This window comes from Callithrix jacchus, chromosome 7 (assembly GCF_049354715.1).
Source record: "Callithrix jacchus isolate 240 chromosome 7, calJac240_pri, whole genome shotgun sequence".
NCBI classification, from domain to species: Eukaryota; Metazoa; Chordata; class Mammalia; order Primates; family Cebidae; genus Callithrix; species Callithrix jacchus.
This window is the reverse complement of record NC_133508.1, coordinates 74,417,445-74,430,214: the sequence shown is the minus strand read 5'-3', so window position 1 is coordinate 74,430,214 and position 12,770 is coordinate 74,417,445. Positions and strand designations below refer to the sequence as shown.

The following is a 12,770-nucleotide window of genomic DNA, read 5'->3' as shown; positions in this document are numbered from 1 at the left end:
TCTCCATTTGCAGAGGTGTAATCTTCAAAACCTCATCCTTGAGAAGTGATCCCAGCAAACAGTCAGTGATCTCAGATTCCTTGATGGGCAGGGAGAAGAGCTAGATCTCCTCCAGGGACTTGATCTTTGTGTCCTGGACTAGGCAGCCCGGCATTCACTCCTTGTTCTCAGCCTTGCCTCTGAGAACTCCGTGGCCTCAGCCCTGGCTCCAGCCCACCCACAGCGATGACCCTGGCCCACATATCTCTGTCAAACAAAGCCTCTGAGGAAGCTGCTGCGCCTCCCATTCCAGGCCCTCCAGGCCATCTGCTGCATTAGAGTCGTTGGCCATTTGGTATTTGTCTGAGAAGCAGCTCTCTTTTTTTTTCCTTAACCTTTTACCATGAGGTGAAGAATTGGTTCCCCTTTCAAGAAGTTTGATGGTGAAAGGAAACAAGAGGCTGGTAGTTTGAGAATTTCACACCACCAAATATTCCAAGAAATTTGCAATACTTAGTTGTCATTTTGTAGGCTTGAAAATATGCAGTAGAAACGATCTAGGGAAATACTGTTTGATGAATAAGTATGTAAATTTCAAGATGTTTTAGACTCAATTTAATATTGGTCAGTTCCGATCAAATTGTAGTACCAGAGGTCAAGGTGTTTAGTCAAGCCTTAAAGTTAAGATTTTATTTGAATACAGGTAGCTGTAACAGTATAATGTACTTTTAGCAGATAGGTGTATATAGTCTGAAAACACTCTTGCAATAAAAAAAAATAAAAAAAAAAAAAAAGAAAGAAAACACTCTTGTATTCATTTAGAATATTCACGTACATATAGACTGATTTCTTCCCCGTAAATCATTATGTGTTGTCCAGGCATGATTTGATCAATAATAAGGTTTTGCCACTTTGCCACTAGAGGCTGTTCTTCTGTGTTTATGATGAAAACCCATTTGTATTGTCCACATATCTTGGGAGCAGAGCTCTGGGTAGGGGAGTTAAGCCCCGGGCAGCTTTTTTGTTCTGTTGATGAGGTGTCTTCTGTCTGCCAGGTAAAGCGGTACCAATGTACCTTTGAGGGCTGTCCCCGCACCTACAGCACAGCAGGCAACCTGCGAACCCACCAGAAGACTCACCGAGGAGAGTACACCTTTGTCTGTAATCAGGAGGGCTGTGGCAAGGCCTTCCTTACCTCTTACAGCCTCAGGATTCACGTGCGAGTGCACACGAAGGAGAAGCCATTTGAGTGCGACGTGCAGGGCTGTGAGAAGGCTTTCAACACACTGTACAGGTCAGCCTCGTCTCCATTGCTCTACCAGCCTCTGACCTTGGCCTTGTTATGACTACGAGCTCTTTCTCCTTTCAGAGGAGAGTTGTTCACTTTCACGGCTTTAAAAGAGCACAGCTATGTTCAACTGTGTAAAATTCATTTCTGCCAGATCTCAGAAAATGAAAGAAAAAAATTTAAAAATGCATTAGAGAAACTTGTTACTTAAAGATGGACATGTCTTGGGCTGGTTAGGAGTGACAGTACATTTATGTTTAGATTTGCATCTCATAGAGCAGCCTTCTGGCCTGGCATTTTAGTGCTTGGCATAGAGTACTATCTCCCGTTGGCTCAGGATCTTTGTAGTGAGGCTTCTGTAGTCTTCTTTCGGTAGGAAGAAGGGACTTTTCTATCCTGAGAAACGGGAAGTGGCCCATTCAGTAGCCAATTCTCTTTTCCACATTTGTATCAGGAGACTTATTAGTCTTTAATATTGAGTATAAAATGACAGAAATAACAATAGCTAACACTTAAGAAGTACTCACTATGTGCTAGGCATGATTTTAAGTGCTGATCCCCACAACAGCTGGTAAGTAAATGGGAGTACAGAGGGGTTCTATAACTAGCTCAAGTTTCCCCAGCCAAGCAGGATCTGGGACCAGGATTTGAATTCCAGGAAGTCTGTCTCCAGAGTTAACACTCATACCACTATGCTGTTCTCTGAATTTCTTTTGGGGCAAAATATGTTGGATACTAATATGTTATGGGTATAGAATTCTTACACACTTGATCCTGAAGCACATTAAGCTGGCATGGTGAGGCTGTGTAGAACTTTAGGACAAAGGGAGGCTGGGCATGGTAGCTCATGCCTGTGATCCCAGTACTTTGGGAGGCCAAGGTGGGCCGATCACCTGAGGTCAGGAGTTCAAGACCAGCCTGGCCAACATGGTAGAACCCCATCTCTACTAAAAATACAAAAATTAGCTGGGTGTGGTGGTGGGCACCTGTAACCCCAGGTACTGGGGAGGCTGAGGCAGGAGAATTGCTTGAACCCAGAACCCAGAACCCAGGAGGTGGATATTGCAGTAAGTGGAGATCTCATCATTGCACTCCAGCCCTGGCGACAAGAGCGAAACTCCATCTCCAAAAAAAAAAAAAAAAAAAAAGGAAGATCTTTATGACAAAGGGAATTTCTCTGCAGGCTGAAAGCACATCAGAGGCTTCATACAGGGAAAACGTTTAACTGTGAATCTGAAGGCTGCAGCAAATACTTCACCACACTCAGTGATCTGAGGAAGCACATTCGAACCCATACAGGGGAAAAGCCATTTCGGTAGGTCTTACTGTTTTCTGTTTGTCACTGACCAGGTTTCAGCTGGGGGTCTTGATATACTCTGAAATTTTTCAAGAGAGAAAGAAAACTTCATTTACTAGCTCTTTCTTTGGCAGTGTTAGCTCACACCAGGATAGCTACAACCAACCACTGCAGATTAGAGGGGTGCTGGTGGAGTCCAAGAACACCCTTACTCTGTGGGTGATGGCCTTTCCACCTCATTTTTTCCATTTATTTTTAAGAAGCATTTGTTGAAACTTACTCATGTGGTAGGTACTTTTATTAGTGCTAGAGAAATACTCAGAAGCAGGCTTTCTTCTCAAGAACGTTTGGTGACAAAGAACCACAAATTTGTAGATAATATCTGAGGCTGCAAGATGCCCAAAGTGCCTTGAGCCCAGAGGAGGGATACCTACCTGAGAATCAAGGAGGGGAGGGGATGAGGAGACAGGAAATGAGAGGTAGGAATGCTTAGCTTAGTGGTGCCGTTATTACTTGTTCAAGTTATTGCTTTGTAATATTTCATGTATACACAAACATATAGGAGCATCCATTTTTATTCATATATGTCAACATTTGTATATCTACAATGTACAAGTTTGTATACAACATTTGTATATCTATATGTACAAGTTTATAGTACTGTCTAGTACTATAAACTACAAGGAGGGACTTGGGTTATCTGCTTTCTTCTCTGCTCATAGTATGTAGCATGATTCTGGGCAGTCAGTAGGTGTTCAAAACCAGCTTTGGGATGATTATATGACATTTTTAATGAGATAATCAGTTTGTAAAGATTTCCGCTAAATGTAATATAGATAGATGTATTGTAGAAAACTGCCCACAAACAATGTCTTTGAGGCTGGGCATGGTGGCTCATGCTTGTAATCCCAGCACTTTGGGAGGCTGAGGCAGGCGGATCACTTGAGTTCAGGCGTTCAAGACCAGCCTGGCCAACATGGTGAAACACCATCTCTACTAAAAATACAAAAATTAGCCAGGCGTGGTGGTGCACACCTGTAATCCCAGCTACTCTGGAGGCTGAAGCAGGAGAATTGCCAGAAACCGAGAGACGGAGGTTGCGGTGAGCTGAGATCATGCCATTGCACTCCAGCCTAGGCAACAGAGCAAGACTCTGTCTCAAATAAAAATAAAAATAATAAACAATGTCTTTGAATTTTGGCAGGGAATATCACAGTTATATTCAAGGCATTAAATATGCTACCTGTTCCTTCTCAAACCACTCATCTCATTAGGTACTTAGAAACAAAAAAGTCTTCAGAGACAGTCAACTCTTAGATGCCAATCAAATGGAATTGTGGGCTGGGCAAGGCGGCTTATGCCTGTAATCCCAGCACTTTGGGAGACTGAGGTGGGAGGTTCACTTGAGCCCAGGAGTTTGAGACCAGCCTGGGCAAGCAACATAGTGAGACCCCAAGTCTACAAAAAAACTTTAAAATTATTTGGGAGTAGTGGCACATGCTTGTGGTCCCAGAGATTTGGGAGGCTGAGATGGGAGGATCGCTTGAGCCTGGGAGGTCGAGGCTGTAGCGAGCCATGGTCATGTCACTACACTGCAGCCTGGGCAACAGAGAGAGACCATGTCTCAGAAAAAAAAAAAATGTGTTTTTTTAAGTTATAGATGGATTCCTGAGTCATGATCCCTTTAAGGGCAAGAGTAGTTAGATTGTAATTGATTACTCTATAGATGGATGCTCTGAAGCTTAGGTTATTCTTTTTCCCCCATAGGCTACTGAGAGAACTCTAATTTCTATCCAGTCACATGCATTTATTTTTATGATGATTAAAACTGCATTTTTCTTGAATATTCAATAAGACTTTAGACATGATGATGATTATATGTAATTAAAAATGAACATGCTTTAGAGAAGCTTTCTATTTAAAGAAAATATTTTGGTTTATAAGAAAATGCATTCATTCATATAAGTAATTAAGGAATGTCTGCTGTGTGCTGGAACTACAGAAAGAGCTATGTGGATCCTGTGCTCAAGTAGTTTACACTCTAGAACACATAGCAGATGTATCCACAGAGATAAAATAAGATTGGAAATGAGAGGTGGCATAAAAGAAATGTGAAGAAATGCTTTAGGAGTTCTGAGGAGGGAAAGATTTCTTCTAGCTTTGGTTATCAAGACAGTAAAAGAGAATGAAGTAGATCTCAACACACAAGATTATAGATAAGTACCTTAAGCCTGTCTTCTGACGGATTTTGTTCTAATGTTCTATTTCAAGCCCTGTGCATATTTGAGAGCCACTTTGCTCACTCTTGATATTCCTAATGTTCCACTGGCAGTAAAGTTTTCATATGGTCTGTCACTGTCAATAGAAGTCTGTTAAGTAATTCATCAAAAGACTTCTGTTGTCAGGGCTCTCAGCGTGGGCCTTACCTGTAGAACAAGAAATACTTATCCTGGGCACTCAGTTCCCTCTGATCCCAGATACGCCACCTTACTTTTTAAAGGACCTCTCATCATTCCCATCTCTAAAACCAGTGTCATCAATCTGATCCTAGTGTTCTGAATATTTGTTTTAGTTTGTATTTATAAGAGATGTTCAGGATAAAGGTCTATTAGCTAATAACTCCTGTTTTTCTTTCCTTAAACAACAAATTTAGGTGCGATCACGATGGCTGTGGAAAAGCATTTGCAGCAAGCCACCACCTTAAAACTCACGTCCGTACACATACTGGTGAGTTTAGGCCAGTTTTTATTTTTTTATTTTAACCATCATCAAGCCTGTAACTATCAGTATTTCTATTGAGACCTGTAAAGCTAGGTGAATATAGAGAGATATATGTCCTGTATATATACAGGTGAGCCTAATTAGCTTAGCCTTACCTAGAATGTTTGAGTTTCTTTCAGAGGTGGACCTCAAGTATTCAGCCTTAAGAAATGAAACTGGCCGGGTGCGGTGGCTCACGCCTGTAATCCCAGCACTTTGGGAGGCCGAGGTGGGTAGATCACAAGGTCAGGAGTTCAAGACCAGCCCGGCTAAGATGGTGAAACCCTGTCTCTACTAAAAGTACAAAAAATTAGCCGGCCGTGGTGGCGGGCCCCTGTAATCCCAGCTACTTGGGAGGCTGAGGCAGAGAATTGCTTGAACCCAGGAGGCGGAGGTTGAGCCGAGATCATGCCACTGCATTCCAGCCCGGGCGACAAAACGAGACTGTCTCAAAAAGAAATGAAACCAATACAGAGACACTCTAAAAAAACAACCTGTGAGAAACGAATCTTCTCTTTTAACTTCCCAGCAGCAGTGATTCCCAGTGCTTTGCTCTGCCTTGAGTTTTAGGACTGAGATGATTAACGTGTAATTTATTCAACTTTTAACAACTGTTACCCAAACTCTCTTAATAATACTTACTTTCCTCTGTTAGGGAAAGGTATGCCTTTATAGTAAATTAATATTACTTTGTTATTCTTGCAGGTGAAAGACCCTTCTTCTGCCCTAGTAATGGCTGTGAGAAAACATTCAGCACTCAATACAGTCTCAAAAGTCACATGAAAGGTCACGATAACAAAGGACACTCATACAGTGCCCTTCCACAACACAATGGATTAGAGGTATGTAGTGTTTTTGTCTCTTGATCTGGGTACAGATCATCAACAGTTGTTCGTGTATCACAGTCAAAGATTAAAATGTCTTCTCTGTGTATCTGTTAGTGAGAGGGAAGAAGTCAGGGTCAAGATCAGTGTCTTGACTTGCTTATTCAACCACCCACTCAATGTCTCCACCCAGATATCATCTACTCTTGTCAAACTTAACATGTCCAAACCTGTTCTTCCTGCAGTCTTCTTGATCTTGGTAAATGGCAACTCTGGTTTTCTAGTGGCAGAGGCCAAAAATCTTATAGTCATTCTTGACTCCTTTTTTTCCCCTCACAGTCCACATCTGCCAGCAAAGTCTACCAGCTCACCCTTGATAATTTATCTAGAATCCAATCATTTCTTCTGATTAATTTGTTCAGTCCACTATTGTCTTCTTGCCTGGATTATTGCAATAACCTGTTAAATGGGGTTCATAGGACCTCTTCCCCCTCTCCGCTCCGTAACAGACTGTTCTACATATGTAAGCCAGAGCGATCTTTCTGAACCATAAAGCAGATAATATCTGTCCTCTGCTCATAACCCTCCAGAGCTTTTTAAATTTTTACTTATTTTTATAGATTTTTCAAAATTCTTTTAACATAGAGATCAGCTCCAAGCAGTCTCCCAAAGTGCTGGAATTACAGGCATGAGCCACCCCACCTGGCCTCCAGTAGCTTCTTGTATCAATAGAAATAAGAGTCAGAGTCTTTATAGTAGGTTACAGGGCCCTACACCTTCTGGCCTGGTTGCTTCTCTGATCTCATCTATCTCTCTCTTATTTTTATTTTATTTGAAACAGGGTCTTGCTCTGTCACGTAGGCTGGTGTGTGGTGCAATCTCTGCTCATTGTGACCTCCGCCTCCCTGGCTCAGGGATCCTCCTGAATAGCTGGGACCACAGGCATGCACCACCACACTTGGATTTTTTTTTTGTATCTTTAGCAGAGATGGGGTCTTTGCCATGTTGCCTGGGCCAATCTTGCTCTCCTGAGCTCAAGTGATCTATCTGCCTTGGCCTCCCAAAGTGCTGGGATTACAGTGTGAACCACTGTGCCCAGCCTACTTTTTTCTTCCTTTCACTTCAGCCATATAGTCCTCTTTGTGGTTTCTTGAACTAAGGAGTGCCCACTTGTGCCCCGAGGCCTTTATACTTGCTGTACCCTCTGCTTGGAACATCTTCCCCAGATATGTGCACAGCCCATACCCTCTTTCCTTCACTCTCTACTCAAATGCCACTTACTTAAGAGGGCTTACCTAACCATCCAATAAGAGCAACTCCTACTCCAGAGTTCCCTACTCCCTTACTCACCGTAACACTTATCCTCTTACACGTTGTATATTTATTTGTTTTTTTGTCCTCTCTTTCCACAAGAACGTAAGCTCAGTCTATGGCCATACCACCCTGAACGTGCCCGATCTCGGAAGCTAAGCAGGGTTGGGCCCGGTTAGTACTTGGATGGGAGACCGTCTGGGAATACCGGGTGCCGTGGGCTTTTTTTTTAATAAAAATTTTAAAAATATGTAAAAAATAAAAATATAAAAAATAAACGTAAGCTCTTTGGGGGAAGGACTTTAGTTGGTTCATTATTGTATCCCTGGGCCTGGAACAGTGTCTATTACATAGTAGATGCATTATGAATGTTTGTTGAGTGTGTGCATGAAAAGGAGCATTTAGGGCCACCACCTAAAATGTGCATTGTGACTGTCATTCTGGGAATCCAGAGTTCACTTAGCTTGGGTAGTGGGATTTGAGTACTGAATCCCCAGCACCACTCTAAGTAAGGAGCCCTTTGGTGCCCATGCGGGAGACATAGTGGTGGAAGGAACATTGACTTTTCAGTCAGAAGCACTGGATTTGTCTTCTGCTAATTAGCCATGTGTTTTGGGGCACTTCATTCCCAATGTGTGAGCATCAGTTTTCTCATATTTAAAATTTGAATATAAGTTTGTGGCAATTTGTTATAAAAAGAATAAAAAATGGGATATATGAATGTTTATATGAATGGCAAATGAGGTCATGTGAAATCACTGTAAATGATGAGTCCAAGTATACAGATAGTATTAATTTCACATTATTATAGGTCTGTTACTCTGGAGCTTTAGTTATGAAATAATGTTAAAACTCTTTATTAATTACCTTTAAGAAATGAAGAAACGTAACAGATTCTTCTAAGAACATCAGGATTTTAAAAATTAACTGATTCACTTAGTCCTTGCTTTGGTTGGCTTATACTTCTTCATATAACACACATAGACATGTGGAACATTAGGGACTTTGTAATCAAGTGTTTTATTACATGATATGCCACTATACATCCTGATTTTTGTTACTCAATTAGACTTTTTTCTCTTTCACAGGATACAAATCACTCACTTTGTCTGAGTGACTTGAGCCTTCTGTCCACAGATTCTGAATTGCGAGAAAATTCCAATACAGTAAGTGTAAACTGTAATATCTGTGCTAGAAAAATAAGGGCAAGAACTGAGCACTGCTTTGGTGGGGAAATTGAGGCAGGCCAGTCTTTGATGTTTTCTAGATTTAATTGTGTTTAATTACTGACTGTACAGGATATTTTTTTTCTTCTGATAAGAGTTCTATTAGGAGAGGCTTTTCTCTCTGATGCCTGTTACCTTTTGACCCAGGTCACTCACTTAGTAACTTCCTGGCCCCAGAAAATTTCTTTTTTTACTCATTTAGCAACTATTTATTTACCAGGCACTGTGTCAGTACTGAGCTTATAGTAGTGAAAAAGTTGGTATAGTTTGTCCTTGAGGAACTTAACATCTAGTACTGTAAGACATAGCCAGGATTCTAGTTTCTGGACTTTCTCAAACCCTGTCTGTCTCACCTGGCTTGGTCCTTTCCCTTTTTAATTTTAATTTTATTTTTTATTTGTTTTATGCCATGGGGAGAGAAAATTTCCCTTTTTAAAACTTATTAGTGTTTTGAAGAAACCTCTTATACAGGCCTTTATCTGCTTAAGGACAAACCCACTTTGCCTTAATCTGATTGCTTTGATTCAAGCTGTTAGGAAATTTTACTGCCATTCCCATTGGCTCCATGATGCACCGTACAAACCAATGCATTGAGTCTGAGCTTACGCAGCCTCCTCCTTGTTGAACGTGAGAGTTTTGCAGTATTGCTAGCACTAATTTTGAGTTTCGGTTTTTTGTTGTCATTTTTCCTGGTAAATAAATATAGCATAGGGTAGATTATCTGTGATTATGTGCATAATAAATAAATGTGATGGGAATTATTTGAACAGAGACTGAATGATTCAGGAATGCTGTGAAAAAGTGGGTTTTTTTTCTTCCAATGTGTGGTTAGTGGAGTCAACTACAGCACTTCTAAAATTGAAGGTTCTTGGGCCTCCCCACAAGCCTGCTGAGTCAGCAAATCTGACAGCGGCGTCTGAACCTGCATTTTTATGTAAGCACTCCAAGGCCTAATTCTCCTTCTGGTAGTGGCAGAGTTGTTCTTATGAGACCAATTCTCCCGCAGAAAACACCAAAAATGCTAGACAAAATATAGAAAGCGACTAAGGGAAGGCACTGGTGAGCAACCAACAGCAAGCAGAGGTAACCTTGGAAGAAGGGATTGCTCAGAAGATAGTAAAGGCACTGGGTAGGCTTGCAGGTTATATGGCTTATCCATCTTGGGCAAGCCCCAGCTGGTACCTAATGAGGCAACCAAACTCATAAAAACTCAGTCTTACTGGCTTGAATAACCAGAGGACAGAGTTCAGGGTCACAGCACCTAGAAAATGAAGGCAGGTAGCATGGAAAGGAAAGAGTCAGGAAGGGGGAGCCCCAAGTTCTGGGTATAGACTCTCTTCAAATCTCTGACTGACCCCTGAACCATGGATGTGCGGGACATGCGTTGGGACAGCCCAGCCAATACTAAAAAGAACTACACAAAGATCACAGCTCCATCCACTGCAAGGGAGACAAAGTTAATGGAGTATTCAAACAAGTCAACACTATTTCAAGAAGTGTAACAGAATCCAGAGTGTCTACAGTATATCATTTGCAATGTTCAGAGCAATCCCAAATTAGTAAACAGGTGAAAAAAGAGGAAAACATGATCCCTATTTAAGAGAAAAGGTAATCTGTGGTGATGGACCCCAAGATGACCTATCTAATGTTAAAATTAACAGACAAGGATTATTTTTATTTTTATTTTTTATGGGACAAGGATTTTTAAGAGCTATTATATGCTTATGGACATAAAGGAATATGCCGATAATAATCGAACAAATAGGAAATCTCAGCAGAGGAATATAACATGTAAAAAATATCCCAAATGAAAATCTAAAATGGAAAAATATAGCTGAAATAATTGACTGGATGGGCTTAACAGCAGACTGGAATGAAAGAAGAATGAGTCAGTTAAGTTGAAGATCGAACAACAGAAATGAATCAATCTAAAGAACAAAGAGAAAAAGAGTAAATGGGTAACATCATATGATTTTTATACATATTCCTATTTCACAACTAATGTTATAAAAAAATATTTCTGCACTGGGTGGCCTAGATGCCCTCTAAGTACCCAGCTAAAGATTTCTGGGAAGAATATCCCTTTAACATGTAACTGTGTTAAATAGTTTAGGAGTCTCTTCTCTGGCCAAGACTATGACATATGACTAAGGAGCTTTCTGAAGCCCTTGGGTCACCAAGAAAATACTCTGGTGTAAGGAGACATTAAGTACTTATAAAAAAGGAAAACCAGCTGGGCGCGGTGGCTCACGCCTGTTATCCCAGCACTCTGGGAGGCTGAGGTGGGTGGATTGCCTGAGGTCGGGCGTTTGAGACCAGCCTGACCAACATGGAGAAACCCCTTCTCTACTAAAAATGCAAAATTAGCCAGGCGTGGTGGCACATGCCTGTAATCCCAGCTACTTGGGAGGCTGCGGCAGGAGAATCGCTTGAACCTGGGAGGCGGAGGTTGTGGATTGCGGTAAGCCGAGATCATGCCATTGCACTCCAGCCTGGGCAACAAGAGCAAAACTCCATCTCTAAATAAATAAATAAATAAGCCTTTCTATCACACTTTATATAATCAAGAGAGAGAAGCACTATCCCTTGGGGTTTAAATACAGATTATGTTCCAGGTACCCAGTATTTATCTCAGATATGGAAATTGATTTTAGCCTTTCAAACTAAGACCACAATTCCTTGAAGCAATAGGATTAATTTTTCTTGCCTCGAAAAAAAAATTAGGGACATGTGCAATGGCTCATGCCTGTAATCCCAGCACTTTGGGAAACTGAGGCAGGTGGATTGCTTGAGCCCAGGAGTTTGAGACAAGTCTGGGCAAAACAGTGACACCTCATCTCTACTAAAAATAAAATATTAGCTGGGTGTGGTGGTACATATCTGTGGTCTCAGCTGTTTGGGAAGCTGAGGCAAGAGAATTGCTTGAGTCCTGGAGTGAGCCATGATCACACCACTGCATTCCAGCCTGGGCAACAGAGCAAGACCCTGTCTCAAAAGAATCAGGAGTTGTTAACATCAAATAGTAAATTTATATGAGATAATGACGTTATGGGTTTTTGAGCAGCCACATGTGAATGCATGTCCTACAAAAGAACTTTGGTTTGCTCAGATCTTTTGTTAAAGGAGGGTTGAAGGTGCTAGGGAATGGCCTTCTCTCTGTCTTTTGGCTGTACAGCTCCAGGATCCATCCTGGTCCCAGACAGCTACCTGTATTCTCTTCTTCTTGCTGGAAAGCTCCGCCTGTTCTTGTGTTCTCTGCTTGTGAAAGTTGTTCCTACCCACTCAGCTTCCAGTGTTTTTGCCCTGAAGCTTGGCAGGGGCTTCAGCATTTTCCTTTTAAAAAAATCTTGACAAGTTTTTTATTGAGGTACAATATACACCCAGAAAAGTACATGTATTATAAATGTACAGCTTGATGAATCATCACAATTCATTACACTTAGGTAACCAGCACTCCAATCAAAAAGAACATTCCCAGCTGGGCGTGGTGGCTCACGCCTGTAATCCCAGCAATTTGGGAGGCTGAGGTGGGTGGAACAGCTGAGGTCAGGCGTTCAAGATCAGCCTGGCCGACATGGCAAAACCCTGTCTCTACTAAAAATACAAAAATTAGCCAGGTGTGTTAGTGGGGGCTACTCAGGAGGCTGAGGCAGGAGAATCACTTGAATCTGGGAGACAGAGGTTGCAGTGAGCTGAGATTGTGCCATTGCTCTCCAGCCTAGGCAACAAGAGTGAAACTCCATCTCAAAACAAAACAAAACAAACAAAAGAACATTCTCAGCACCCCAGAGCTCTCTCCTCACAACTGCATACTCCCAAAAGCTATGATTTCTCCCAGCAGATAGCCACTATTCTTACCTCTAACAATTAAGATTAGTTTTTCCTCTTTGTTTTTGCTTTTATGATTGGAATCATATACTTGTTTATGTCTGGCTTTTATCTTATAACATTATGTTTAAGAAATTAAGCCATATTGTTATATAGTTATAGATCATTCATTCTTGCTGTTGAACTGTATTATACTTAGGGAATATGCCACAATACCCTAAATGAATATACCAATATTTGTTCTTTCTCCTGTTAGA

At 41.3% G+C, this 12,770-nt stretch overlaps 1 protein-coding gene and 1 pseudogene across 2 annotated transcripts in view; both read left to right on the top strand.

The window, feature by feature from the left end:
* Positions 1-12,770, top strand: part of MTF1 (metal regulatory transcription factor 1) — a 49,818-nt gene that overhangs the window by 23,600 nt on the left and 13,448 nt on the right. For both annotated transcript variants that reach the window (XM_035250873.3, XM_035250871.3), the window contains exons 3-7: positions 1,035-1,273; positions 2,451-2,582; positions 5,218-5,291; positions 6,030-6,166; positions 8,548-8,625. In XM_035250873.3, coding sequence (XP_035106764.1) covers positions 1,035-1,273; positions 2,451-2,582; positions 5,218-5,291; positions 6,030-6,166; positions 8,548-8,625 — 660 coding nt within the window. The remainder of the gene's footprint in view (positions 1-1,034; positions 1,274-2,450; positions 2,583-5,217; positions 5,292-6,029; positions 6,167-8,547; positions 8,626-12,770) is intronic.
* LOC118143480 (5S ribosomal RNA) lies at positions 7,574-7,682 on the top strand (annotated as a pseudogene).